Source organism: Coregonus clupeaformis, unplaced genomic scaffold, assembly GCF_020615455.1.
Source record: "Coregonus clupeaformis isolate EN_2021a unplaced genomic scaffold, ASM2061545v1 scaf0146, whole genome shotgun sequence".
Taxonomy (NCBI): Eukaryota; Metazoa; Chordata; class Actinopteri; order Salmoniformes; family Salmonidae; genus Coregonus; species Coregonus clupeaformis.
In genome coordinates this window covers 276,655-303,004 of record NW_025533601.1, presented here as the reverse complement: position 1 = coordinate 303,004, position 26,350 = coordinate 276,655, and the positions used below count along the sequence as shown (strand labels likewise).

At 43.8% G+C, this 26,350-nt stretch overlaps 1 protein-coding gene across 5 annotated transcripts in view; it reads left to right on the top strand.

Moving 5' to 3' along the window:
* LOC121542751 (F-actin-uncapping protein LRRC16A) overlaps positions 1–26,350 on the top strand; it is a 233,349-nt gene that overhangs the window by 145,579 nt on the left and 61,420 nt on the right. For all 5 annotated transcript variants that reach the window (XM_041852279.2, XM_041852277.2, XM_041852278.2 and 2 more), the window contains 5 exons: positions 10,940–11,021; positions 11,523–11,622; positions 11,837–11,891; positions 21,662–21,834; positions 23,011–23,079. In XM_041852279.2, coding sequence (XP_041708213.2) covers positions 10,940–11,021; positions 11,523–11,622; positions 11,837–11,891; positions 21,662–21,834; positions 23,011–23,079 — 479 coding nt within the window. The remainder of the gene's footprint in view (positions 1–10,939; positions 11,022–11,522; positions 11,623–11,836; positions 11,892–21,661; positions 21,835–23,010; positions 23,080–26,350) is intronic.

Here is a 26,350-nt window from a genome sequence, read left to right as displayed (position 1 = left end):
AGATTATCCACGTTGTTCATTTCCCTGTACCTAGAATAGTGGCGTAGTTAATTCCCCCTGTTCTGAACAGACATGGCATGTTTTAACATCTCATTGTATTGCTTCAGCCTCCTTGCTTTTTCTAACACGTTTGTTGGTATTGTTGTACCATAGACTATGTGGTATCTCCCTCCATTTTGGTTCTCTCTTTATCTACACATCTATTGTTATCCTAGCCCTAGGGAAGCTGCTGTTCTATATACACATCTATTGTTATCCTAGCCCTAGGGAAGCTGCTGTTCTATATACACACTCTATTGTTATCCTAGCCTCTAGGAAGCTGCTGTTCTATATATACATCTATTGTTATCCTAGCCCTAGGGAAGCTGCTGTTCTATATATACATCTATTGTTATCCTAGCCCTAGGAAGCTGCTGTTCTATATATACATCTATTGTTATCCTAGCCCTAGGGAAGCTGCTGTTCTATATACACATCTATTGTTATCCTAGCCCTAGGAAGCTGCTGTTCTATATATACATCTATTGTTATCCTAGCCCTAGGGAAGCTGCTGTTCTATATACACATCTATTGTTATCCTAGCCCTAGGGAAGCTGCTGTTCTATATATACATCTATTGTTATCCTAGCCCTAGGGAAGCTGCTGTTCTATATACACATCTATTGTTATCCTAGCCCTAGGGAAGCTGCTGTTCTATATATACATCTATTGTTATCCTAGCCCTAGGGAAGCTGCTGTTCTATATACACATCTATTGTTATCCTAGCCCTAGGGAAGCTGCTGTTCTATATATACATCTATTGTTATCCTAGCCCTAGGGAAGCTGCTGTTCTATATATACATCTATTGTTATCCTAGCCCTAGGGAAGCTGCTGTTCTATATCTACATCTATTGTTATCCTAGACCTAGGGAAGCTGCTGTTATATATATACATCTATTGTTATCCTAGCCCTAGGGAAGCTGCTGTTCTATATATACATCTATTGTTATCCTAGCCCTAGGGAAGCTGCTGTTCTATATACACATCTATTGTTATCCCAGCCCTAGGGAAGCTGCTGTTCTATATATACATCTATTGTTATCCTAGCCCTAGGGAAGCTGATGTTCTATATCTACATTTATTGTTATCCTAGCCCTAAGGAAGCTGCTGTTCTATATATACATCTATTGTTATCCCAGCCCTAGGGAAGCTGCTGTTCTATATCTACATCTATTGTTATCCTAGCCCTAGGGAAGCTGCTGTTCTATATATACATCTATTGTTATCCCAGCCCTAGGGAAGCTGCTGTTCTATATATACATCTATTGTTATCCTAGCCCTAGGGAAGCCGCTGTTCTATATATACATCTATTGTTATCCTAGCCCTAGGAAGCTGCTGTTCTATATACACATCTATTGTTATCCTAGCCCTAGGGAAGCTGCTGTTCTATATATATACATCTATTGTTATCCTAGCCCTAGGGAAGCTGCTGTTCTATATCTACATCTATTGTTATCCTAGCCCTAGGGAAGCTGCTGTTCTATATCTACATCTATTGTTATCCTAGCCCTAGGGAAGCTGCTGTTCTATATATACATCTATTGTTATCCTAGCCCTAGGGAAGCTGCTGTTCTATATATACATCTATTGTTATCCTAGCCCTAGGGAAGCTGCTGTTCTATATATACATCTATTGTTATCCTAGCCCTAGGGAAGCTGCTGTTCTATATACACATCTATTGTTATCCTAGCCCTAGGGAAGCTGCTGTTCTATATCTACATCTATTGTTATCCCAGCCCTAGGGAAGCTGCTGTTCTATATATACATCTATTGTTATCCTAGCCCTAGGGGAAGCTGCTGTTCTATATATACATCTATTGTTATCCTAGCCCTAGGGAAGCTGCTGTTCTATATATACATCTATTGTTATCCTAGCCCTAGGGGAAGCTGCTGTTCTATATATACATCTATTGTTATCCTAGCCCTAGGGAAGCTGCTGTTCTATATCTACATCTATTGTTATCCCAGCCCTAGGGGAAGCTGCTGTTCTATATATACATCTATTGTTATCCTAGCCCTAGGGAGCTGCTGTTCTATATATACATCTATTGTTATCCTAGCCCTAGGGAAGCTGCTGTTCTATATATACATCTATTGTTATCCTAGCCCTAGGGAAGCTGCTGTTCTATATATACATCTATTGTTATCCAGCCCTAGGGAAGCTGCTGTTCTATATATACATCTATTGTTATCCTAGCCCTAGGGAAGCTGCTGTTCTATATATACATCTATTGTTATCCTAGCCCTAGGGAAGCTGCTGTTCTATATCTACATCTATTGTTATCCCAGCCCTAGGGAAGCTGCTGTTCTATATATACATCTATTGTTATCCTAGCCCTAGGGAAGCTGCTGTTCTATATATACATCTATTGTTATCCTAGCCCTAGGGAAGCTGCTGTTCTATATATACATCTATTGTTATCCTAGCCCTAGGGAAGCTGCTGTTCTATATATACATCTATTGTTATCCTAGCCCTAGGGAAGCTGCTGTTCTATATACACATCTATTGTTATCCTAGCCCTAGGGAAGCTGCTGTTCTATATATACATCTATTGTTATCCTAGCCCTAGGGAAGCTGCTGTTCTATATATACATCTATTGTTATCCTAGCCCTAGGAAGCTGCTGTTCTATATATACATCTATTGTTATCCTAGCCCTAGGGAAGCTGCTGTTCTATATACACATCTATTGTTATCCTAGCCCTAGGGAAGCTGCTGTTCTATATATACATCTATTGTTATCCTAGCCCTAGGGAAGCTGCTGTTCTATATATACATCTATTGTTATCCTAGCCCTAGGGAAGCTGCTGTTCTATATATACATCTATTGTTCATCCTAGCCCTAGGAAGCTGCTGTTCTATATATACATCTATTGTTATCCTAGCCCTAGGGGAAGCTGCTGTTCTATATATACATCTATTGTTATCCTAGCCCTAGGGAAGCTGCTGTTCTATATATACATCTATTGTTATCCTAGCCCTAGGGGAAGCTGCTGTTCTATATATACATCTATTGTTATCCTAGCCCTAGGGAAGCTGCTGTTCTATATATACATCTATTGTTATCCTAGCCCTAGGGAAGCTGCTGTTCTATATACACATATATTGTTATCCTAGCCCTAGGGAAGCTGCTGTTCTATATATACATCTATTGTTATCCTAGCCCTAGGGAAGCTGCTGTTCTATATATACATCTATTGTTATCCTAGCCCTAGGGAAGCTGCTGTTCTATATATACATCTATTGTTATCCTAGCCCTAGGGAAGCTGCTGTTCTATATACACATCTATTGTTATCCTAGCCCTAGGGAAGCTGCTGTTCTATATCTACATTTATTGTTATCCTAGCCCTAAGGAAGCTGCTGTTCTATATATACATCTATTGTTATCCCAGCCCTAGGGAAGCTGCTGTTCTATATCTACATCTATTGTTATCCTAGCCCTAGGGAAGCTGCTGTTCTATATATACATCTATTGTTATCCCAGCCCTAGGGAAGCTGCTGTTCTATATATACATCTATTGTTATCCTAGCCCTAGGGAAGCTGCTGTTCTATATATACATCTATTGTTATCCTAGCCCTAGGGAAGCTGCTGTTCTATATACACATCTATTGTTATCCTAGCCCTAGGAAGCTGCTGTTCTATATATACATCTATTGTTATCCTAGCCCTAGGAAGCTGCTGTTCTATATATACATCTATTGTTATCCTAGCCCTAGGGAAGCTGCTGTTCTATATCTACATCTATTGTTATCCTAGCCCTAGGGAAGCTGCTGTTCTATATATACATCTATTGTTATCCTAGCCCTAGGGAAGCTGCTGTTCTATATATACATCTATTGTTATCCTAGCCCTAGGGAAGCTGCTGTTCTATATATACATCTATTGTTATCCTAGCCCTAGGGAAGCTGCTGTTCTATATACACATCTATTGTTATCCTAGCCCCTAGGGGAAGCTGCTGTTCTATATATACATCTATTGTTATCCTAGCCCTAGGGAAGCTGCTGTTCTATATATACATCTATTGTTATCCTAGCCCTAGGGAAGCTGCTGTTCTATATATACATCTATTGTTATCCTAGCCCTAGGGAAGCTGCTGTTCTATATACACATCTATTGTTATCCTAGCCCTAGGGAAGCTGCTGTTCTATATATACATCTATTGTTATCCTAGCCCTAGGGAAGCTGCTGTTCTATATATACATCTATTGTTATCCTAGCCCTAGGGAAGCTGCTGTTCTATATATACATATATTGTTATCCTAGCCCTAGGAAGCTGCTGTTCTATATATACATCTATTGTTATCCTAGCCCTAGGAAGCTGCTGTTCTATATATACATCTATTGTTATCCTAGCCCTAGGGAAGCTGCTGTTCTATATATACATCTATTGTTATCCTAGCCCTAGGGAAGCTGCTGTTCTATATATACATCTATTGTTATCCTAGCCCTAGGGAAGCTGCTGTTCTATATCTACATCTATTGTTATCCTAGCCCTAGGGAAGCTGCTGTTCTATATATACATCTATTGTTATCCTAGCCCTAGGGAAGCTGCTGTTCTATATATACATCTATTGTTATCCTAGCCCTAGGGAAGCTGCTGTTCTATATATACATCTATTGTTATCCTAGCCCTAGGGAAGCTGCTGTTCTATATATACATCTATTGTTATCCTAGCCCTAGGGAAGCTGCTGTTCTATATATACATCTATTGTTATCCTAGCCCTAGGGGAAGCTGCTGTTCTATATATACATCTATTGTTATCCTAGCCCTAGGGAAGCTGCTGTTCTATATATACATCTATTGTTATCCTAGCCCTAGGGAAGCTGCTGTTCTATATATACATCTATTGTTATCCTAGCCCTAGGGGAAGCTGCTGTTCTATATATACATCTATTGTTATCCTAGCCCTAGGGAAGCTGCTGTTCTATATAACATCTATTGTTATCCTAGCCCTAGGGAAGCTGCTGTTCTATATATACACATCTATTGTTATCCTAGCCCTAGGGAAGCTGCTGTTCTATATATACATCTATTGTTATCCTAGCCCTAGGGAAGCTGCTGTTCTATATATACATCTATTGTTATCCTAGCCCTAGGGAAGCTGCTGTTCTATATATACATCTATTGTTATCCCAGCCCTAGGGAAGCTGCTGTTCTATATACACATCTATTGTTATCCTAGCCCTAGGGGAAGCTGCTGTTCTATATATACATCTATTGTTATCCTAGCCCTAGGAAGCTGCTGTTCTATATATACATCTATTGTTATCCTAGCCCTAGGCTAGCTCTGTTCTATATATACATTATTGTTATCCTAGCCCTAGGAAGCTGCTGTTCTATATATACATCTATTGTTATCCTAGCCCTAGGGAAGCTGCTGTTCTATATATACATCTATTGTTATCCTAGCCCTAGGGAAGCTGCTGTTCTATATATACATCTATTGTTATCCTAGCCCTAGGGAAGCTGCTGTTCTATATATACATCTATTGTTATCCTAGCCCTAGGGAAGCTGCTGTTCTATATATACATCTATTGTTATCCTAGCCCTAGGAAGCTGCTGTTCTATATATACATCTATTGTTATCCTAGCCCTAGGGGAAGCTGCTGTTCTATATCTACATCTATTGTTATCCTAGCCCTAGGGAAGCTGCTGTTCTATATATACATCTATTGTTATCCTAGCCCTAGGGAAGCTGCTGTTCTATATATACATCTATTGTTATCCTAGCCCTAGGGAAGCTGCTGTTCTATATATACATCTATTGTTATCCTAGCCCTAGGGAAGCTGCTGTTCTATATATACATCTATTGTTATCCTAGCCCTAGGGAAGCTGCTGTTCTATATATACATCTATTGTTATCCTAGCCCTAGGAAGCTGCTGTTCTATATATACATCTATTGTTATCCTAGCCCTAGGGAAGCTGCTGTTCTATATATACATCTATTGTTATCCTAGCCCTAGGGAAGCTGCTGTTCTATATATACATCTATTGTTATCCTAGCCCTAGGGAAGCTGCTGTTCTATATATACATCTATTGTTATCCTAGCCCTAGGGAAGCTGCTGTTCTATATATACATCTATTGTTATCCTAGCCCTAGGGGAAGCTGCTGTTCTATATATACATCTATTGTTATCCTAGCCCTAGGGAAGCTGCTGTTCTATATATACATCTATTGTTATCCTAGCCCTAGGGAAGCTGCTGTTCTATATATACATCTATTGTTATCCTAGCCCTAGGGAAGCTGCTGTTCTATATCTACATCTATTGTTATCCTAGCCCTAGGGAAGCTGCTGTTCTATATATACATCTATTGTTATCCTAGCCCTAGGGAAGCTGCTGTTCTATATATACATCTATTGTTATCCAGCCCTAGGAAGCTGCTGTTCTATATACACATCTATTGTTATCCTAGCCCTAAGGGAAGCTGCTGTTCTATATATACATCTATTGTTATCCTAGCCCTAGGGAAGCTGCTGTTCTATATACACATCTATTGTTATCCCAGCCCTAGGGAAGCTGCTGTTCTATATATACATCTATTGTTATCCTAGCCTCAGGGAAGCTGCTGTTCTATATACACATATATTGTTATCCTAGCCCTAGGGAAGCTGCTGTTCTATATATACATCTATTGTTATCCTAGCCCTAGGGAAGCTGCTGTTCTATATATACATCTATTGTTATCCTAGACCTAGGGAAGCTGCTGTTCTATATATACATCTATTGTTATCCTATCCCTAGGGAAGCTGCTGTTCTATATCTACATCTATTGTTATCCCAGCCCTAGGGAAGCTGCTGTTCTATATCTACATTTATTGTTATCCTAGCCCTAAGGAAGCTGCTGTTCTATATATACATCTATTGTTATCCCAGCCCTAGGGAAGCTGCTGTTCTATATCTACATCTATTGTTATCCTAGCCCTAGGGAAGCTGCTGTTCTATATATACATCTATTGTTATCCAGCCCTAGGAAGCTGCTGTTCTATATATACATCTATTGTTATCCTAGCCCTAGGGAAGCTGCTGTTCTATATATACATCTATTGTTATCCTAGCCCTAGGGAAGCTGCTGTTCTATATACACATCTATTGTTATCCTAGCCCTAGGGAAGCTGCTGTTCTATATATACATCTATTGTTATCCTAGCCCTAGGGAAGCTGCTGTTCTATATATACATCTATTGTTATCCTAGCCCTAGGGAAGCTGCTGTTCTATATATACATCTATTGTTATCCTAGCCCTAGGGAAGCTGCTGTTCTATATATACATCTATTGTTATCCTAGCCCTAGGGAAGCTGCTGTTCTATATATACATCTATTGTTATCCTAGCCCTAGGGAAGCTGCTGTTCTATATCTACATCTATTGTTATCCTAGCCCTAGGGAAGCTGCTGTTCTATATCTACATCTATTGTTATCCTAGCCCCAGGGAAGCTGCTGTTCTATATATACATCTATTGTTATCCTAGCCCTAGGGAAGCTGCTGTTCTATATATACATCTATTGTTATCCTAGCCCTAGGGAAGCTGCTGTTCTATATATACATCTATTGTTATCCTAGCCCTAGGGAAGCTGCTGTTCTATATATACATCTATTGTTATCCTAGCCCTAGGGAAGCTGCTGTTCTATATATACATCTATTGTTATCCTAGCCCTAGGGAAGCTGCTGTTCTATATATACATCTATTGTTATCCTAGCCCTAGGGAAGCTGCTGTTCTATATATACATCTATTGTTATCCTAGCCCTAGGAAGCTGCTGTTCTATATATACATCTATTGTTATCCTAGCCCTAGGGAAGCTGCTGTTCTATATATACATCTATTGTTATCCTAGCCCTAGGGAAGCTGCTGTTCTATATATACATCTATTGTTATCCTAGCCCTAGGAAGCTGCTGTTCTATATATACATCTATTGTTATCCTAGCCCTAGGGAAGCTGCTGTTCTATATATACATCTATTGTTATCCTAGCCTCTAGGGAAGCTGCTGTTCTATATATACATCTATTGTTATCCTAGCCCTAGGGAAGCTGCTGTTCTATATCTACATCTATTGTTATCCTAGCCCTAGGGAAGCTGCTGTTCTATATATACATCTATTGTTATCCTAGCCCTAGGAAGCTGCTGTTCTATATCTACATCTATTGTTATCCTAGCCCTAGGGAAGCTGCTGTTCTATATATACATCTATTGTTATCCTAGCCCTAGGGAAGCTGCTGTTCTATATATACATCTATTGTTATCCTAGCCCTAGGGAAGCTGCTGTTCTATATATACATCTATTGTTATCCTAGCCCTAGGGAAGCTGCTGTTCTATATATACATCTATTGTTATCCTAGCCCTAGGGAAGCTGCTGTTCTATATATACATCTATTGTTATCCTAGCCCTAGGGAAGCTGCTGTTCTATATATACATCTATTGTTATCCTAGCCCTAGGGAAGCTGCTGTTCTATATATACATCTATTGTTATCCTAGCCCTAGGGAAGCTGCTGTTCTATATATACATCTATTGTTATCCTAGCCCTAGGGAAGCTGCTGTTCTATATATACATCTATTGTTATCCCAGCCCTAGGGAAGCTGCTGTTCTATATCTACATCTATTGTTATCCTAGCCCTAGGGAAGCTGCTGTTCTATATATACATCTATTGTTATCCTAGCCTTCTAGGGAAGCTGCTGTTCTATATACACATCTATTGTTATCCTAGCCCTAGGGAAGCTGCTGTTCTATATATACATCTATTGTTATCCTAGCCCTAGGGAAGCTGCTGTTCTATATACACATCTATTGTTATCCTAGCCCTAGGGAAGCTGCTGTTCTATATCTACATCTATTGTTATCCTAGCCCTAGGGAAGCTGCTGTTCTATATATACATCTATTGTTTCCTAGCCCTAGGGAAGCTGCTGTTCTATATATACATCTATTGTTATCCTAGCCCTAGGGAAGCTGCTGTTCTATATCTACGTCTATTGTTATCCTAGCCCTAGGAAGCTGCTGTTCTATATATACATCTATTGTTATCCTAGCCCTAGGAAGCTGCTGTTCTATATCTACATCTATTGTTATCCTAGCCCTAGGGAAGCTGCTGTTCTATATATACATCTATTGTTATCCTAGCCCTAGGGAAGCTGCTGTTCTATATATACATCTATTGTTATCCTAGCCCTAGGGGAAGCTGCTGTTCTATATATACATCTATTGTTATCCTAGCCCTAGGGAAGCTGCTGTTCTATATATACATCTATTGTTATCCTAGCCCTAGGGGAAGCTGCTGTTCTATATATACATCTATTGTTATCCTAGCCCTAGGGAAGCTGCTGTTCTATATATACATCTATTGTTATCCTAGCCCTAGGGAAGCTGCTGTTCTATATATACATCTATTGTTATCCTAGCCCTAGGGAAGCTGCTGTTCTATATATACATCTATTGTTATCCTAGCCCTAGGGAAGCTGCTGTTCTATATCTACATCTATTGTTATCCTAGCCCTAGGGAAGCTGCTGTTCTATATATACATCTATTGTTATCCTAGCCCTAGGGAAGCTGCTGTTCTATATACACATCTATTGTTATCCTAGCCCTAGGGAAGCTGCTGTTCTATATATACATCTATTGTTATCCTAGCCCTAGGGAAGCTGCTGTTCTATATATACATCTATTGTTATCCTAGCCCTAGGGAAGCTGCTGTTCTATATATACATCTATTGTTATCCTAGCCCTAGGGAAGCTGCTGTTCTATATATACATCTATTGTTATCCTAGCCCTAGGAAGCTGCTGTTCTATATATACATCTATTGTTATCCTAGCCCTAGGGAAGCTGCTGTTCTATATACTACATCTATTGTTATCCTAGCCCTAGGGAAGCTGCTGTTCTATATATACATCTATTGTTATCCTAGCCCTAGGGAAGCTGCTGTTCTATATATACATCTATTGTTATCCTAGCCCTAGGGGAAGCTGCTGTTCTATATATACATCTATTGTTATCCTAGCCCTAGGGAAGCTGCTGTTCTATATATACATCTATTGTTATCCTAGCCCTAGGGAAGCTGCTGTTCTATATATACATCTATTGTTATCCTAGCCCTAGGAAGCTGCTGTTCTATATATACATCTATTGTTATCCTAGCCCTAGGGAAGCTGCTGTTCTATATATACATCTATTGTTATCCTAGCCCTAGGGAAGCTGCTGTTCTATATACACATCTATTGTTATCCTAGCCCTAGGGAAGCTGCTGTTCTGTATCTACGTCTATTGTTATCCTAGCCCTAGGGAAGCTGCTGTTCTATATATACATCTATTGTTATCCTAGCCCTAGGGAAGCTGCTGTTCTATATATACATCTATTGTTATCCTAGCCCTAGGGAAGCTGCTGTTCTATATATACATCTATTGTTATCCTAGCCCTAGGGAAGCTGCTGTTCTATATATACATCTATTGTTATCCTAGCCCTAGGGAAGCTGCTGTTCTATATATACATCTATTGTTATCCTAGCCCTAGGGAAGCTGCTGTTCTATATACACATCTATTGTTATCCTAGCCCTAGGGAAGCTGCTGTTCTATATATACATCTATTGTTATCCTAGCCCTAGGGAAGCTGCTGTTCTATATATACATCTATTGTTATCCTAGCCCTAGGGAAGCTGCTGTTCTATATCTACATCTATTGTTATCCTAGCCCTAGGGAAGCTGCTGTTCTATATATACATCTATTGTTATCCTAGCCCTAGGGAAGCTGCTGTTCTATATATACATCTATTGTTATCCTAGCCCTAGGGAAGCTGCTGTTCTATATATACATCTATTGTTATCCTAGCCCTAGGGAAGCTGCTGTTCTGTATCTCATATCTCATCTTGTCTCTCTGTTGACAGCTCAGGTCTGGGGGGTCACAGATCCTGGAGGGATGCATCGCTGAGATCCCCAACATCTCCAGTCTGGACATCTCTGACAACGGTAAGACTATATCTAGCTTCTCTATATCTCTAATGTTAAGACAACATCTCCAGTCTGGATATCTTTGACAACGGTGAAACAAGACAAGGGAATGCAGTTGATACAGTATAAAACAGTGATGTCCAAAGGGTTGTGTGGGTGGCTGGGTAAAAGCAGGGAAGTCCAAAGGGTTGTGTGGGTGGCTGGTTTAAAGCAGTGTGTCCAATGTCTGTAAAACAGTGAGTCAAGGGTTGTGGTGGCTGGTTATAATGCAGTGATTTCCAAGGGTTGTGTTTTAAAGGGTTGTGTGGTGGCTGGGTGCAGGCTTTTGCTCCAGCCCAACAAACCAGTAGCACAGCTGACTCGACTAATACAATGATTTATTTAAAAACTATGATTAGCTGACTCGACTAATACAATGATTTATTTAAAGACTATGATTAGCTGATTCGTTGAATCAGGTGTGTTACTGCTTTGGCTCCCAAAATGCCTTTTTAGACGATTAGTTTCTGTTTCCTCCAGGTCTGGACTCCGACCTGTCCACTCTGCTGGTGTGGCTGGCCAAGAACCGATCCATCCGACACCTCTCACTGGGGAAGAATTTCAACAACATCAAGTCCAAGTAAGTCTGGGGGGGGGGGGGCAGGCTAGGCTAGCACCGGGGGGAGGGCTGGGTCACGACCTATATCCTTACTGTCTGGCTGGAGATGGAAGCATTCACACAACACATCCCAGACACTTAACACACACACATACGGTTACACACCATTGTGACGCCATTTTGTCATTATTTTTCGTCTATATTTACCTGATTATCTGTTCTCGTTCTTTCTCAGACATCTTGCCCCTGTCTTGGACAACCTGGTTCATATGATTCAGGAAGAGGAGTCGGTGAGTTTTCAATCAGTATGAGTTGAATATCATTATCAGAGAAACCCTTTGTGTCTTTCCTAGTCAATCAATACAGTATTACTATCTGAAACTGATGTGTCGCTGCTCAACGATGGTTAAAGCTCCAATGCAGACGTTTTTTATGTCAATATCAAATCATTTCTGGGTAAAAAAATAAGTACCTTACTGTGATTGTTTTCAATTAAAATAGCTTTTTAGGAAAGAGCAATTTTTCAGGCAAGAATTTTGCTGGACTGTCTGGGAGTGGTCTGAGTGGGGAGGGGAAAACTGAAAACTAGCTGTTATTGGCAGAGAGGTTTGGAACTCTCTTTCTTATTGGTCTATTAACTAATTTACAGCCTGGTGATGTCACCAGGCAGGCCAAAACTCAAAAAGCTTTTACACTAAAAAGGGCATTATCATAATTTTCACAATTTCACAGTATTATTCCAACCTCATAGTGTGGAAATACAGTGCCTTCGGAAAGTATTCAGACCCCTTGACTTTTTTGTTACGTTACAGCCTTGTTCTAAAATTGATTAAATTGTTTTTCTACACACAATACCCCATAATGACAAAATGTTTGCTAATTTATAAAAAAATGATAAAATGAAATATCACATTTACATAAGTATTCAGACCCTTTACTCAGTACTTTGTTGAAGCACCTTTGGCAGCGATTACAGCCTTGAGTCTTCTTGGGTATGACGCTACAAGCTTGGCACACCTGTATTTGGGGAGTTTCTCCCATTCTTCTCTGCAGATCCTCTCAAGCTCTGTCAGGTTGGATGTCCCGAAGCCACTCCTGCGTTGTCTTGGCTGTATGCTTAGGGTCGTTGTCCTGTTGGAAGGTGAACCTTCGCCCCAGTCTGAGGTCCTGAGCACTCTGGAGCAGGTTTTCATCAAGAATCTCTCTGTACTTTGCTCCGTTCATCTTTGCCTCAATCCTAACTAGTCTCCCAGTCCCTACCGCTGAAAAACATCCCCACAGCATGATGCAGCCACCACCATGCTTTACCGTAGGGATGGTGTCAGGTTTCCTCCAGGCGTGACGTTTGGCATTCAGGCCAAAGAGTTCAATCTTGGTTTCATCAGACCAGAGAATCTTGTTTCTCATGGATCTGAGAGTCTTTAGGTGCCTTTTGGCAGACTCTAAGCGGGCTGTCATGTGTCTTTTACTGAGGAGTGGCTTCCGTCTGACCACTCTACCATAAAGGCCTGATTGGTGGAGTGCTGCAGAGAAGGTTGTCCTTCTGGAAGGTTCTCCCATCTCCACAGAGGAACTCCAGAGCTCTGTCAGAATGACCATCAGGTTCTTGGTCACCTCCCTGACCAAGGCACTTCTCCACCGATTGCTCAGTTTGACCGGGCGGCCAGCTGTAGGAAGAGTCTTGGTGGTTCCAAACATCTTCCATTTAAGAATGATGGATGCCAGTGTGTACTTGGGGACCTTCAATGCTGCAGACATTTTTTGGTACCCTTCCCCAGATTTGTACCTTTCCAAATCCTGTCCAATCAATTGAATTTACCACAGGTGGACTCCAAGTTGTACAAACATCTCAAGGATGATCAATAGAAACAGGATGCACCTGAGCTCAATTTCAGTCTCATAGCAAAGGGGCTGAATACTTATGTAAATAAGGTATTTCTGTTTTTTATTTGTAATACATTTGCAAGAATTTCTAAAAACCTGTGTTAAAAAAAATACGGCTGTAACGTAATAAATGTGGAAAAAGTCAAGGGGTCTGAATACTTTCCGAAGGCAGTGTATTTATAAAACACAGGAAAATCACGTTTTTAACTGCACTGGGCCTTTAAATAAAGGCAAGATAATACATTACGGCATGTTTCATCATTCTCTGGATCATCTATGTACATATTACAGTAAATCCCAGCCTTCCTCTGAGTATTATCCCTGTCATCCCTCTACAGTGAGGGAAAAAGGATTTGATCCCCTGCTGATTTTGTACGTTTGCCCACTGACAAAGACATGATCAGTCTATAATTTTAATGGTAGGTTTATTTGAACAGTGAGAGACAGAATAACAAAAAAAAAATCCAGAAAAACTAATGTCAAAAATGTTATAAATTGATTTGCATTTTGATGAGGGAAATAAGTATTTGACCCCTCTGCAAATCATGACTTAGTACTTGGTGGCAAAACCCTTGTTGGCAATCACAGAGGTCAGACGTTTCTTGTAGTTGCCACCAGGTTTGCACACATCTCAGGAGGGATTTTGTCCCACTCCTCTTTGCAGATCTTCTCCAAGTCATTAAGGTTTCGAGGCTGACGTTTGGCAACTCGAACCTTCAGCTCCCTCCACAGATTTTCTATGGGATTAAGGTCTGGAGACTGGCTAGGCCACTCCAGGACCTTAATGTGCTTCTTCTTGAGCCACTCCTTTGTTGCCTTGGCCGTGTGTTTTGGGTCAGTCATGCTGGAATACCCATCCACGACCCATTTTCAATGCCCTGGCTGAGGGAAGGAGGTTCACACCCAAGATTTGACGGTACATGGCCTCGTCCATCGTCCCTTTGATGCGGTGAAGTTGTCCTGTCCCCTTAGCAGAAAAACACCCCCAAAGCATAATGTTTACACCTCCATGTTTGACGGTGGGGATGGTGTTCTTGGGGTCATAGGCAGCATTACTCCTCCTCCAAACACGGCAAGTTGAGTTGATGGCAAAGAGCTCGATTTTGGTCTCATCTGACCACAACACTTTCACCCAGTTCTCCTCTGAATCATTCAGATGTTCATTGGCAAACTTCAGACGGGCCTGTATATGTGCCTTCTTGAGCAGGGGGACCTTGCGGGCGCTGCAGGATTTCAGTCCTTCACGGCGTAGTGTGTTACCAATTGTTTTCTTGGTGACTATGGTCCCAGCTGCCTTGAGATCATTGACAAGATCCTCCTGTGTAGTTCTGGGCTGATTCCTCACCGTTCTCATGATCATTGCAACTCCACGAGGTGAGATCTTGCATGGAGCCCAATGCCGAGGGAGATTGACAGTCCTTTTGTGTTTCTTCCATTTGCGAATAATCGCACCAACTGTTGTCACCTTCTCACCAAGCTGCTTGGCGATGGTCTTGTAGCCCATTCCAGCCTTGTGTAGGTCTACAATCTTGTCCCTGACATCCTTGGAGAGCTCTTTGGTCTTGGCCATGGTGGAGCGTTTGGAATCTGATTGATTGATTGCTTCTGTGGACAGGTGTCTTTTATACAGGTAACAAACTGAGATTAGGAGCACTTCCTTTAAGAGTGTGCTCCTAATCTCAGCTCGTTACATGTATAAAAGACACCTGGGAGCCAGAAATCTTTCTGATTGAGAGGGGGTCAAATACTTATTTCCCTCATTAAAATGCTAATCAATTTATAACATTTTTGACATGCATCTTTTTGGATTTTTTTGTTGTTATTCTGTCTCTCATTGTTCAAATAAACCTACCATTAAAATTACAGACTGATCATGTCTTTGTCAGTGGGCAAACGTACAAAATCAGCAGGGGATCAAATGCTTTTTTCCCTCACTGTATCAGCCTGGGCTGGCCCTGGTAGAATCACTGTGTCTGGGGTGGAGGGAGAGGGGGTTGGTGGTGGGGGTAGAATCACTGTGTCTGGGGTGGAGGGAGAGGGGGTTAGTAGTGGGGGTAGAATCACTGTGTCTGGGGTGGAGGGAGAGGGGGTTGGTGGTGGGGGGTAGAATCACTGTGTCTGGGGTGGAGGGAGAGGGGGTGGTGGGGGGGGTAGAATCACTGTGTCTGGGGTGGAGGGAGAGGGGGTAGTAGTGGGGGGTAGAATCACTGTGTCTGGGGTGGAGGGAGAGGGGGTGAGTAGTGGGGGTAGAATCACTGTGTCTGGGGTGGAGGGAGAGGGGGTTGGTGGTGGTGGTGGTGGTGGTGGTGGTGGTGGGGGGGGATGATGTTGTAGGCCTGGTGTGTTATCTGACAGTGCAGGTGGCGTGTGTGTGAGAGGCAGGCTGGGCTGTGGAGGGTGTCCGTAGCAGAGGGGCTAGACTGCAGGGCTACGCACACACACACACACACACACACACACACACACACACACACACAAACACACGCACACACACACACACACACACAGGGTTTCTCCTGTCTGTGAGCTAGCGTGGCAGAGCAGACATGGAGTGCCTGGAGCAGGAGAACGAGGGAGTGTGATGGATGGATAGAGGAGGAGGCGTGATGGATGGACGGATGGAGGAGGAGTGATGGATGGATGGATGGAGGAGGAGTGATGGATGGATGGATGGATCCCCTCCCATCCCCTCAGAGCGCTACAGTAGCAGAGAGAGGCTGTGGATCAGACAGTTACAGTTTCTCTGACACAGACTGCATGGGCTCTGTGCTGGTGGGATGAACATGTTTTCTATAACAGCAGCCATTCCATCTGTCTGAACGGTGACCGTTTAGATTAGTGTGACCTTACCGCTGCTCAGAAACGTGGCATGTTGGGACAGGGAGCCTAGCGGTTAAGATTGTTGGGCCAGGAACCAAAAGGTTGCTAGTTCAAATCCCCGAGCTGACTAAGTGAAAAATATGTTGATGTGCCCTTGAGCAAGGCACTTAACCCTAATTGCTCTGGATAAGAGCGTCTGCTAAATGACTAAAATGAAAATGTTATACTATCCATCCTAAATGGTTCCCTATATAGTGCACCACTTTTGACCCATTCCCTGGAATAAATTGCTATTTGGGACGCAGCCTCACACTGTGGAGGGCAGAGGGAGGGATGTAACCGCCCTGAATTTATATTACTGCATGTCAGGTCCACATAAAGAGATCTGGGTTGGCTTCTTGGCAGACTGGGCAGAGATGGTTTAGGGTTTGTGATATCTCCTCTCCCCTCTGGCATGGCTCCCAGTGCCAGACAGTATGAGGAAGAGAAACAGAAATAAACAGTATGTCTCCAGGGGAGGCTAGAGAAAACATGAGAGGAAAGACGAGACAGTGAATCTCACTGGGGAGGATTTCTAACTGTCTTTCTACTTTCAGCAGCAAACTGTCTGTAGTTCATTGTAGGCCTTGTTTAGACGACTACACAGAAACACAACACGTGCAATGAAATGTTGGTAGAAGGCGGGTTTGGTTTCTTGTTGTAGAGAGGTAGAAATCAAGGAGTTTAATTTCAATGAATGTTCCATAATACTTAGTATTCTGTGTGCCTACACAGAGAGAACCATAGCGATAGACAGTAAATGTCCTGTTTTTGGATGCATCCCAAATCCCTGTTCCCTTTATAGTGCACTATTTTTGACCAGGGCCCATACACTCTTAGAAAAAAAAGGTGCTATCTAGAACCTAAAAGGGTTCTTCGGCTGTCCCCATAGGAGAACCCTTTAAATATATATTTTTGGTTCCAGTTAGAACCCTTTGGGGTTCCATGTAGAACCCTTTCCACAGAGGAAACCCAAAATAATTATATCTGGAACTAAAAAGGGTTCTACCTGGAACCAAAAAAGGGTTATCCTATGGGAACAGCCGAAGAACCATTTTTGGAACCCTTTTTTCTGAGTGTAGGGTGAGAAATGTGGCAACCCTAGACCCTACTGAGTGTAGCCGACCTCCCCAGAGTTGTCTCCTTCCAGCCCTGCCTGTGCTCCACGTCTCTGTGTGGGAACACAGGCAGGTCTGGAAGGGGACATTGAAGTGCCCCCTCAATTTTATCCATTTATCAGGGTTCACACAAGGTGCTTAAAGTACGTGAATTTGGCACTCTGAAATTCAAGTACTGGAGCACCTTGAAAATCAGACATTTTCTCAAGTTGAAAAGTACTTGAATTAAGGAGAACAGATAATGATCAAATATGTTTTATATATATATATATATTAAATACAATATTAGAAAATGGTATTGGTCTTGCGAATACATTTCCAGGCAGACTACAGAGTTGTATTTATTTCCTCGCGTGTTTCGCGCTGTGGTTGCCAGGCTCATTCCACCCACACTGCCACTCAGCCATGCAGGCACAGAACTGCCTGATCTAGGCGCCGTCAAACGTCACATCGTTTAGATTCAAGCCTGCCTTTTGTGAGTATGGAACATTTCTGGGATCTTTTATTTCAGCTCATAAAACATGGGACCAACACTTTACATGTTGCGTTTTATATTTTTGTTCAGTGTAGTTTTACCCACCTTTTTTTTAACCACTACATCACCATGCCAACCACTTGACCCAACCATGCCCACACCGTGTAAGGTCCAAATGCATCAGACTTTGACATTGCCGGCATGGATCGGCTCTGAAGAGCCACATGAATGGGAAAGGACACAACGCTGCATCCTGCGCTGGCGCAACCTCCAGAGCTTTTTTTTTTTTTGCCAATCGCCTCATCCAAGGGGGCTCCCGCGATATTCCACTTCATCAAGCGGCAGCCGTGCTCCTGCCGTTCTGGTGGTCGTTCACGTGCCGTTTTCCTCACACAGCCCCCACCCCCCTCTCCCGACCCGGCGACACTAAAGATGCCAGTCGGAAGCAAGACGCTTTTTTTGTAGCTATTAAGTAGTAGATTCCCAAATGCCCAATAAAAACACAGTCATTAAGCTGGAATTGTATAGTAATGCAAATAGGAAATATGTGTTCACCAGTAGGCATGTTCCCAAATCTCTTCTCATCACTACTCAAATTACAACATCATTAGTACTGACTTACCAATCATGTATGTAGTAATTAAGTAGTGAAACAAAGTATTATTGAGTAGAACTTGTAAGGTAGTGATGAACACTAAGTTAGTTTTTTTTTTCTCTCATGAGGCCGTGGCGATATACTGCCATCTGGTGGCGACTGGAAACAATGGCATAATATGAACCATTACAAAATGATGGTACTTGAAAATAGATATTAGTGCTTGAAAAAGGACATGAAAGTCCTTGAATTTAACTTGCCACTGTCTGTGAGATTCCTGATTTATGGGATAAAATACAAAAAAAAAAAAATGTTGTTTAAGATGAGGGAGGATAATTTCTTTATTTTAACATTGGCCTTATTTCTATTACAGCATATTGGATGACTCATTCATATTCCGTTCACCCAGCTGGGGGTGGGTGCTACCACGATTATCCGTGTAGTCATTGTGTGCTAGGAATATGGGACCAAATACGAAACTTTTGCCAAAATGAAATACACTATAATTACATTTGTCCAAATACTTATGAAACCTTCAAATGGGGGGGACGAAATACATAAAGTGCATTGATTTCTTAACGGTAAAACAGATTTAAAGCCAAATGTAACGTTTTAACGTCACTGTCCAAATACATACGTAGGGGAGCGTACATTACAGAGCAGCAGTAGCCTGGATGCCTGGATTTGAACCAGACCAAAGATGTTATGAAAGAATAAGTAGTTTAACTCTGAACCAGACAGAACAGGGTCAGTAGTTTAACTCTGAACCAGACAGAACAGGGTCAGTAGTTTAACTCTGAACCAGACAGAACAGGGTCCGTAGTTTAACTCTGAACCAGACAGAACAGGGTCAGTAGTTTAACTCTGAACCAGACAGAACAGGGTCAGTAGTTTAACTCTGAGGTCAGTAGTTTAACTCTGAACCAGACAGAACAGGGTCAGTAGTTTAACTCTGAACCAGACAGAACAGGGTCAGTAGTTTAACTCTGAACCAGACAGAACAGGGTCAGTAGTTTAACTCTGAACCAGACAGAACAGGGTCAGTAGTTTAACTCTGAACCAGACAGAACAGGGTCAGTAGTTTAACTCTGAACCAGACAGAACAGGGTCAGTAGTTTAACTCTGAACCAGACAGAACAGGGTCAGTAGTTTAACTCTGAACCAGACAGAACAGGGTCCGTAGTTTAACTCTGAACCAGACAGAACAGGGTCCGTAGTTTAACTCTGAACCAGACAGAACAGGGTCAGTAGTTTAACTCTGAACCAGACAGAACAGGGTCAGTAGTTTAACTCTGAGGTCAGTAGTTTAACTCTGAACCAGACAGAACCGGGTCAGTAGTTTAACTCTGAACCAGACAGAACACAGTCAGCATAACACAGCTTTTGATGTCTGCTCCCCCCGTCCCCACCCCCCCGTCTCCCCCCGTCTCACTCTCCCCCTCTACCAAACCAGCTGGATACTAAGCTATTCTTCAGTCAGCTGTTTGAACTGTGGCTATAATCTCTCTGGCCAAGGTCTTTTAGTAGCCAGTCAAAACGGACACGGACAAAATGGTTTCCGATCAGGTCAATCTGCATGCAGCTCCCTGCTGAGCAGAGATGGGATGTTTAAAGAATTGATGTTAGCTTTGATCTCGACGCTGTTCCTTCTAAATCTGTCTGCATTTCATCCCAGTTGTAAGCTTTGCATTTGGGTATCTGAGGCACCCATTTCATTTATTATGTCCAGGAAAATCCCGAAAAATTTGAAATGTCAGGCAAAAATAATCCTATCTGAATTGATATCCCTGCTGAGAGGTGCTGAGTCTGTGGACTTAGTTTAGTGAGATCAAACCCATAGGGATGAAGGACTGAGCTGCCAAGCTGTAAAAGGTGTGAAATTGGGCCAATAATGTAGTTGCTTTGTGAAGTGAAGTATGTTTTCTTACGTTTTACTTTTTCTTAGTTCAAAGTCAAAACAACTATCAAAGAGAAAGAGTCTAGCAAGAATAATAACTTTCACAGTTTTTTTTTTCACATGGGAGCATAGATTAGAATTGTGGAGACTGAGTCTTGTTGGGCCTCCCATTTGAGCCTGGTTCCATTGTGGAGACAGAGTCTTGTTGGGCCTCCCCTCTGAGCCTGGTTCCATTGTGGAGACAGAGTCTTGTTGGGCCTCCCCTCTGAGCCTGGTTCCATTGTGGAGACAGAGTCTTGTTGGGCCTCCCCTCTGAGCCTGGTTCCATTGTGGAGACAGAGTCTTCTTGGGCCTCCCCTCTGAGCCTGGTTCCATTGTGGAGACAGAGTCTTCTTGGGCCTCCCCTCTGAGCCTGGTTCCATTGTGGAGACAGAGTCTTCTTGGGCCTCCCCTCTGAGCCTGGTTCCATTGTGGAGACAGAGTCTTCTTGGGCCTCCCCTCTGAGCCTGGTTCCATTGTGGAGACAGAGTCTTCTTGGGCCTCCCCTCTGAGCCTGGTTCCATTGTGGAGACAGAGTCTTCTTGGGCCTCCCATCTGAGCCTGGTTCCATTGTGGAGACTGAGTGTTGTTGGGCCTCCCCTCTGAGCCTGGTTCCATTGTGGAGACAGAGTCTTCTTGGGCCTCCCCTCTGAGTCTGGTTCCATTGTGGAGACAGAGTCTTCTTGGGCCTCCCCTCTGAGCCTGGTTCCATTGTGGAGACAGAGTCTTCTTGGGCCTCCCCTCTGAGTCTGGTTCCATTGTGGAGACAGAGTCTTCTTGGGCCTCCCCTCTGAGTCTGGTTCCATTGTGGAGACAGAGTCTTCTTGGGCCTCCCCCTCTGAGTCTGGTTCCATTGTGGAGACAGAGTCTTCTTGGGCCTCCCCTCTGAGTCTGGTTCCATTGTGGAGACAGAGTCTTCTTGGGCCTCCCCTCTGAGCCTGGTTCCATTGTGGAGACAGAGTCTTCTTGGGCCTCCCCTCTGAGTCTGGTTCCTTGTCCTGGCCACTGTGCTTTTGTATCTGCTTGCTCTTTAAGGTTTAGGCTGGGTTACTGTAAAAGCACTTTCTGGCAACTGCTGATGTAAAAAGGGCTATATAAATAAATGTGATTGATTTATTGAATGAAGGGTTGCTTGATTTATTTATTGAATGATTGATTGATTGATTGATTGATTATCCTCTGTCCCCCTGCAGCCCCTGACGTCTCTGTCCCTGGCTGACTCTAAGCTGAAGACAGACCTGACCATTGTGCTGAATGCTCTGGGCAGCAACACCAGTCTGACCAGGGTGGATATCAGTGGGAACGCCATGGGAGACATGGGGGCCAAGATGCTGGCCAAGGCCCTGCAGATCAACAGCAAACTAAGGTGAGGAGAGGACTACCTCAGACACACTGATGATGGTTTGGTGAGGAGAGGACTCCCTCAGACACACTGATGATGGTTTGGTGAGGAGAGGACTCCCTCAGACACACTGATGATGGTTTGGTGAGGAGAGGACTCCCTCAGACACACTGATGATGGTTTGGTGAGGAGAGGACTACCTCAGACACACTGATGATGGTTTGGTGAGGAGAGGACTGCCCCAGACACACTGATGATGGTTTGGTGAGGAGAGGACTCCCTCAGACACACTGATGATGGTTTGGTGAGGAGAGGTCTCCATCAGACACACTGATGATGGTTTGGTGAGGAGAGGACTCCCTCAGACACACTGATGATGGTTTGGTGAGGAGAGGACTCCCTCAGACACACTGATGATGGTTTGGTGAGGAGAGGACTGCCCCAGACACACTGATGATGGTTTGGTGAGGAGAGGACTCCCTCAGACACACTGATGATGGTTTGGTGAGGAGAGGACTCCCTCAGACACACTGATGATGGTTTGGTGAGGAGAGGACTCCCTCATACACACTGATGATGGTTTGGTGAGGAGAGGACTCCCTCAGACACACTGATGATGGTTTGGTGAGGAGAGGACTGCCCCAGACACACTGATGATGGTTTGGTGAGGAGAGGACTCCCTCAGACACACTGATGATGGTTTGGTGAGGAGAGGACTGCCCCAGACACACTGATGATGGTTTGGTGAGGAGAGGACTCCCTCAGACACACTGATGATGGTTTGGTGAGGAGAGGACTCCCTCAGACACACTGATTATGGTTTGGTGAGGAGAGGACTCCCTCAGACACACTGATGATGGTTTGGTGAGGAGAGGACTGCCCCAGACACACTGATGATGGTTTGGTGAGGAGAGGACTCCCTCAGACACACTGATGATGGTTTGGTGAGGAGAGGACTCCCTCAGACACACTGATGATGGTTTGGTGAGGAGAGGACTCCCTCAGACACACTGATGATGAAATATTTGTCCTGTCTGGCTCGTCCTGAATTAATACATTATTATGAGACGTTTTTTAGATGTGCTCTGAAGACTCCCTCACAGTTTGATTTGTCTCTCTGTTAGAGTGTGTTATTGTATATAGAAGACAGTGGGATTGTTTGAAATGTGATTGATAGATGCTTCTGATCTTTTTTACCAGGACGGTGATCTGGGATAAGAACAACGTCAGTCCTCAAGGTCTTCAGGATGTAGCAGCTGCTCTGGAGAAGTGAGGAGCAATGGGATTCTGTGTGTTTGTGTTTGTGTTTGTTTGTGTTTGTGTGTGTGTGAGTGTGTGTGTGTGTGTGTCGCCTACTGTGGTGAATTATTATAACCAAAAACACTTCCAGAATACAAATGATGATACAGTAGTCTGCTGTGGTGAAGAAAGAAAACAGTGTGGTTGTTGTGTACCTCTCTGCTCCCCTTGGGTCTGGTCTGGTCTGCTGTTCATCCCTGGCAGCACATACAGGGTGGAGGGGTGAGAGAGAGGGTTGAATGGGGTAGAGAGGAGAGGAGGTTAGCGGAGAAAGAGAGGTAGGGGAGAGGAGAGGGGTGATGAAGAGATAGAGTGGAGGGTGCAGGAGGAGAGAAAGAGGAGAGACCGAGAGAAGATAGAGGGTGGGGGAGAGGAGAGAGAGATAAGAGAGAGGGTGGGGGAGAGGAGAGAGAGAGAAGAGAGAGGGTGGGGGGGAGAGAGAGAGAGAAGAGAGAGGGTGGGGGAGAGGAGAGAGAGAGAAGAGAGAGGGTGGGGAGAGGAGAGAGAGAGAGAGAGGGTGGGGGAGAGGTAGAGAGAGAGAAGAGAGAGGGTGGGGGGAGAGGAGAGAGAGAGAAGAGAGAGGGTGGGGGAGAGAGAGAGAGAGAAGAGAGAGGGTGGGGGAGAGGAGAGAGAGAGAAGAGAGAGGGTGGGGGAGAGGAGAGAGAGGGTGGGGGAGAGAGAGAGAGATAAGAGAGGGGGTGGGGGGAGAGAGATAAGAGAAAAGAGAGAGGGTGGGGAGAGAGAGAGAGATAAGAGAGAGGGTGGGGGAGAGGAGAGAGATAAGAGAGGGGGTGGGGGGAGAGGGAGAGAGAGAAGAGAGAGGGTGGGGGAGAGAGAGAGAGAGAAGAGAGAGGGTGGGGGAGAGGAGAGAAGAGAGAGAGAGGAGAGAGAGGGTGGGGGAGAGGAAAGAGAGGGTGGGGAGAGGAGAGAGAGGGAGAGAGAGAAGAGAGGGTGGGGGGAGAGAGAGAGAGGGTGGGGGAGAGGAGAGAGAGGGTGGGGGAGAGGAAAGAGAGGGTGGGGAGAGAGAGAGGGTGGGGGAGAGAGAGAGAGAGAGGGTGGGGGGAGAGGAGAGAGAGGGTGGGGAGAGAGAGAGAGGGTGGGGAGAGGAGAGGGGTGGGGGAGAGGAGAGAGAAGAGAGAGGGTGGGGGAGAGGAGAGAGAGGGTGGGGGAGAGGAAAGAGAGGGTGGGGGAGAGGAGAGAGAAGAGAGAGGGTGGGGGAGAGGAGAGAGAGGGTGGGGGAGAGGAAAGAGAGGGTGGGGAGAGGAGAGAGGGTGGGGGGAGGAGAGAGAGAGAGAAGAGAGAGGGTGGGGGAGAGGAGAGAGAAGAGAGAGGGTGGGGGAGAGGAGAGAGAGGGTGGGGGAGAGGAAAGAGAGGGTGGGGAGAGGAGAGAGGGTGGGGAGAGGAGAGAGAGAGGGGGAAATGAGAGAGAGAGGAGAGGGGGGAGAATGGCAGACAAGCACCAGATAGGGTACCATGTGATTGGCTGTCTATGAATTTAGAGAGGAGCTGAATGATATTAGGATCCACTCAGTGATGTGAAAAACAGCCCTCCTGTTTTGTGTCTGGGCATCTCCTTTGTTTCATCCTCATTTAAATAGCATCTACATTCTGTAATTGCTGCATAACAATAAGAATTGGCTGGCTGGATGCTTACCTACCACACTGTGAAGAATCTGAGGCTGGTGATTTGTAATCTGCTTTGTGATGAGGATGGAGGGGAACCCTGTAGTACGCATGGTGGAGAGGAGTGGGGAGGGAGAGAGAAATGGAGAGAGAGAGAGAGATAATGAGAGAGAATGAGTGAGGGAGAGAGAGACGGGAGAGAGAGGGCAAGATGGAAAGAGAGAGAGGAGAGAGAGAGATAATGAGATAAAGAGATGAGAGAGAGAGAGGAAGAGAGAGAGGGATAGAGAGGGAAAGAGATGGAGAGAGAGGAAGAGAGAGAGATAGAGGGAGAGAGATAGAGAGAGGAAGAGAGAGAGGGATAGAGAGGGAAAGAAATGAAGAGAGAGGAAGAGAGAGGGAGAGAGATGGAGAGAGAGGAAGAGAGAGAGGGATAGAGAGGAAGAGAGATGGAGAGATTAAAGAGAGAGAGGAAGAGAGAGGAAGAGAGAGGGAGAGAGAGGGAGAGAGAGGAAGAGAGAGAGAGAGGGATAGAGAGGGAGAGAGATGAAGAGAGAGGGGGAGAGAGATGAAGAGAGAGGAAGAGAGAGAGGGATAGAGAGGGAGAGAGATGGAGAGAGAGGAAGAGTGAGGAAGAGAGAGAGAGGGAGAGATAGATGGATAGAGATGAAGGAGAGAGAGAATAGTAAAGGGAGAAGACTAAACTCCTCAGTATATCTGGTTCAGTAGATCCTCTCGTCTCCTCTCCTCCCTCCATCTCACTCATCCAGCCTCAATACAGAACTCCATTATGCTATGCTATTCATATGAGGCGCTGTGAAGTACGTTCTGAGCTGAATCCAGAAAATAGCTCAGTTTGTCCTCCATCTATTGATAATAGATAAGTGGCCATCTTTATGTAAACACCCTGGGTTTAATAGATAAGTGGCCATCTTTATGTAAACACCCTGGGTTTAATAGATAAGTGACCATCTTTATGTAAACACCCTGGGTTTATTAGATAAGTGACCATCTTTATGTAAACACCCTGGGTTTACTAGATAAGTGTCCATCTTTATGTAAACACCCTGGGTTTAATAGATAAGTGACCATCTTTATGTAAACACCCTGGGTTTACTAGATACGTGACCATCTTTATGTAAACACCCTGGGTTTAATAGATAAATGACCATCTTTATGTAAACACCCTGGGTTTAATAGATAAATGACCATCTTTATGTAAACACCCTGGGTTTAATAGATAAGTGACCATCTTTATGTAAACACCCTGGGTTTAATAGATAAGTGGCCATCTTTATGTAAACACCCTGGGTTTAATAGATAAGTGACCATCTTTATGTAAACACCCTGGGTTTAATAGATACGTGGCTATCTTTATGTAAACACCCTGGATTTAATAGATAAGTGGCCATCTTTATGTAAACACCCTGGGTTTACTAGATAAGTGGCCATCTTTATGTAAACACCCTGGGTTTAATAGATAAGTGGCCATCTTTATGTAAACACCCTGGGTTTAATAGATAAGTGGCTATCTTTATGTAAACACCCTGGGTTTAATAGATAAGTGGCTATCTTTATGTAAACACCCTGGGTTTAATAGATAAGTGTCCATCTTTAT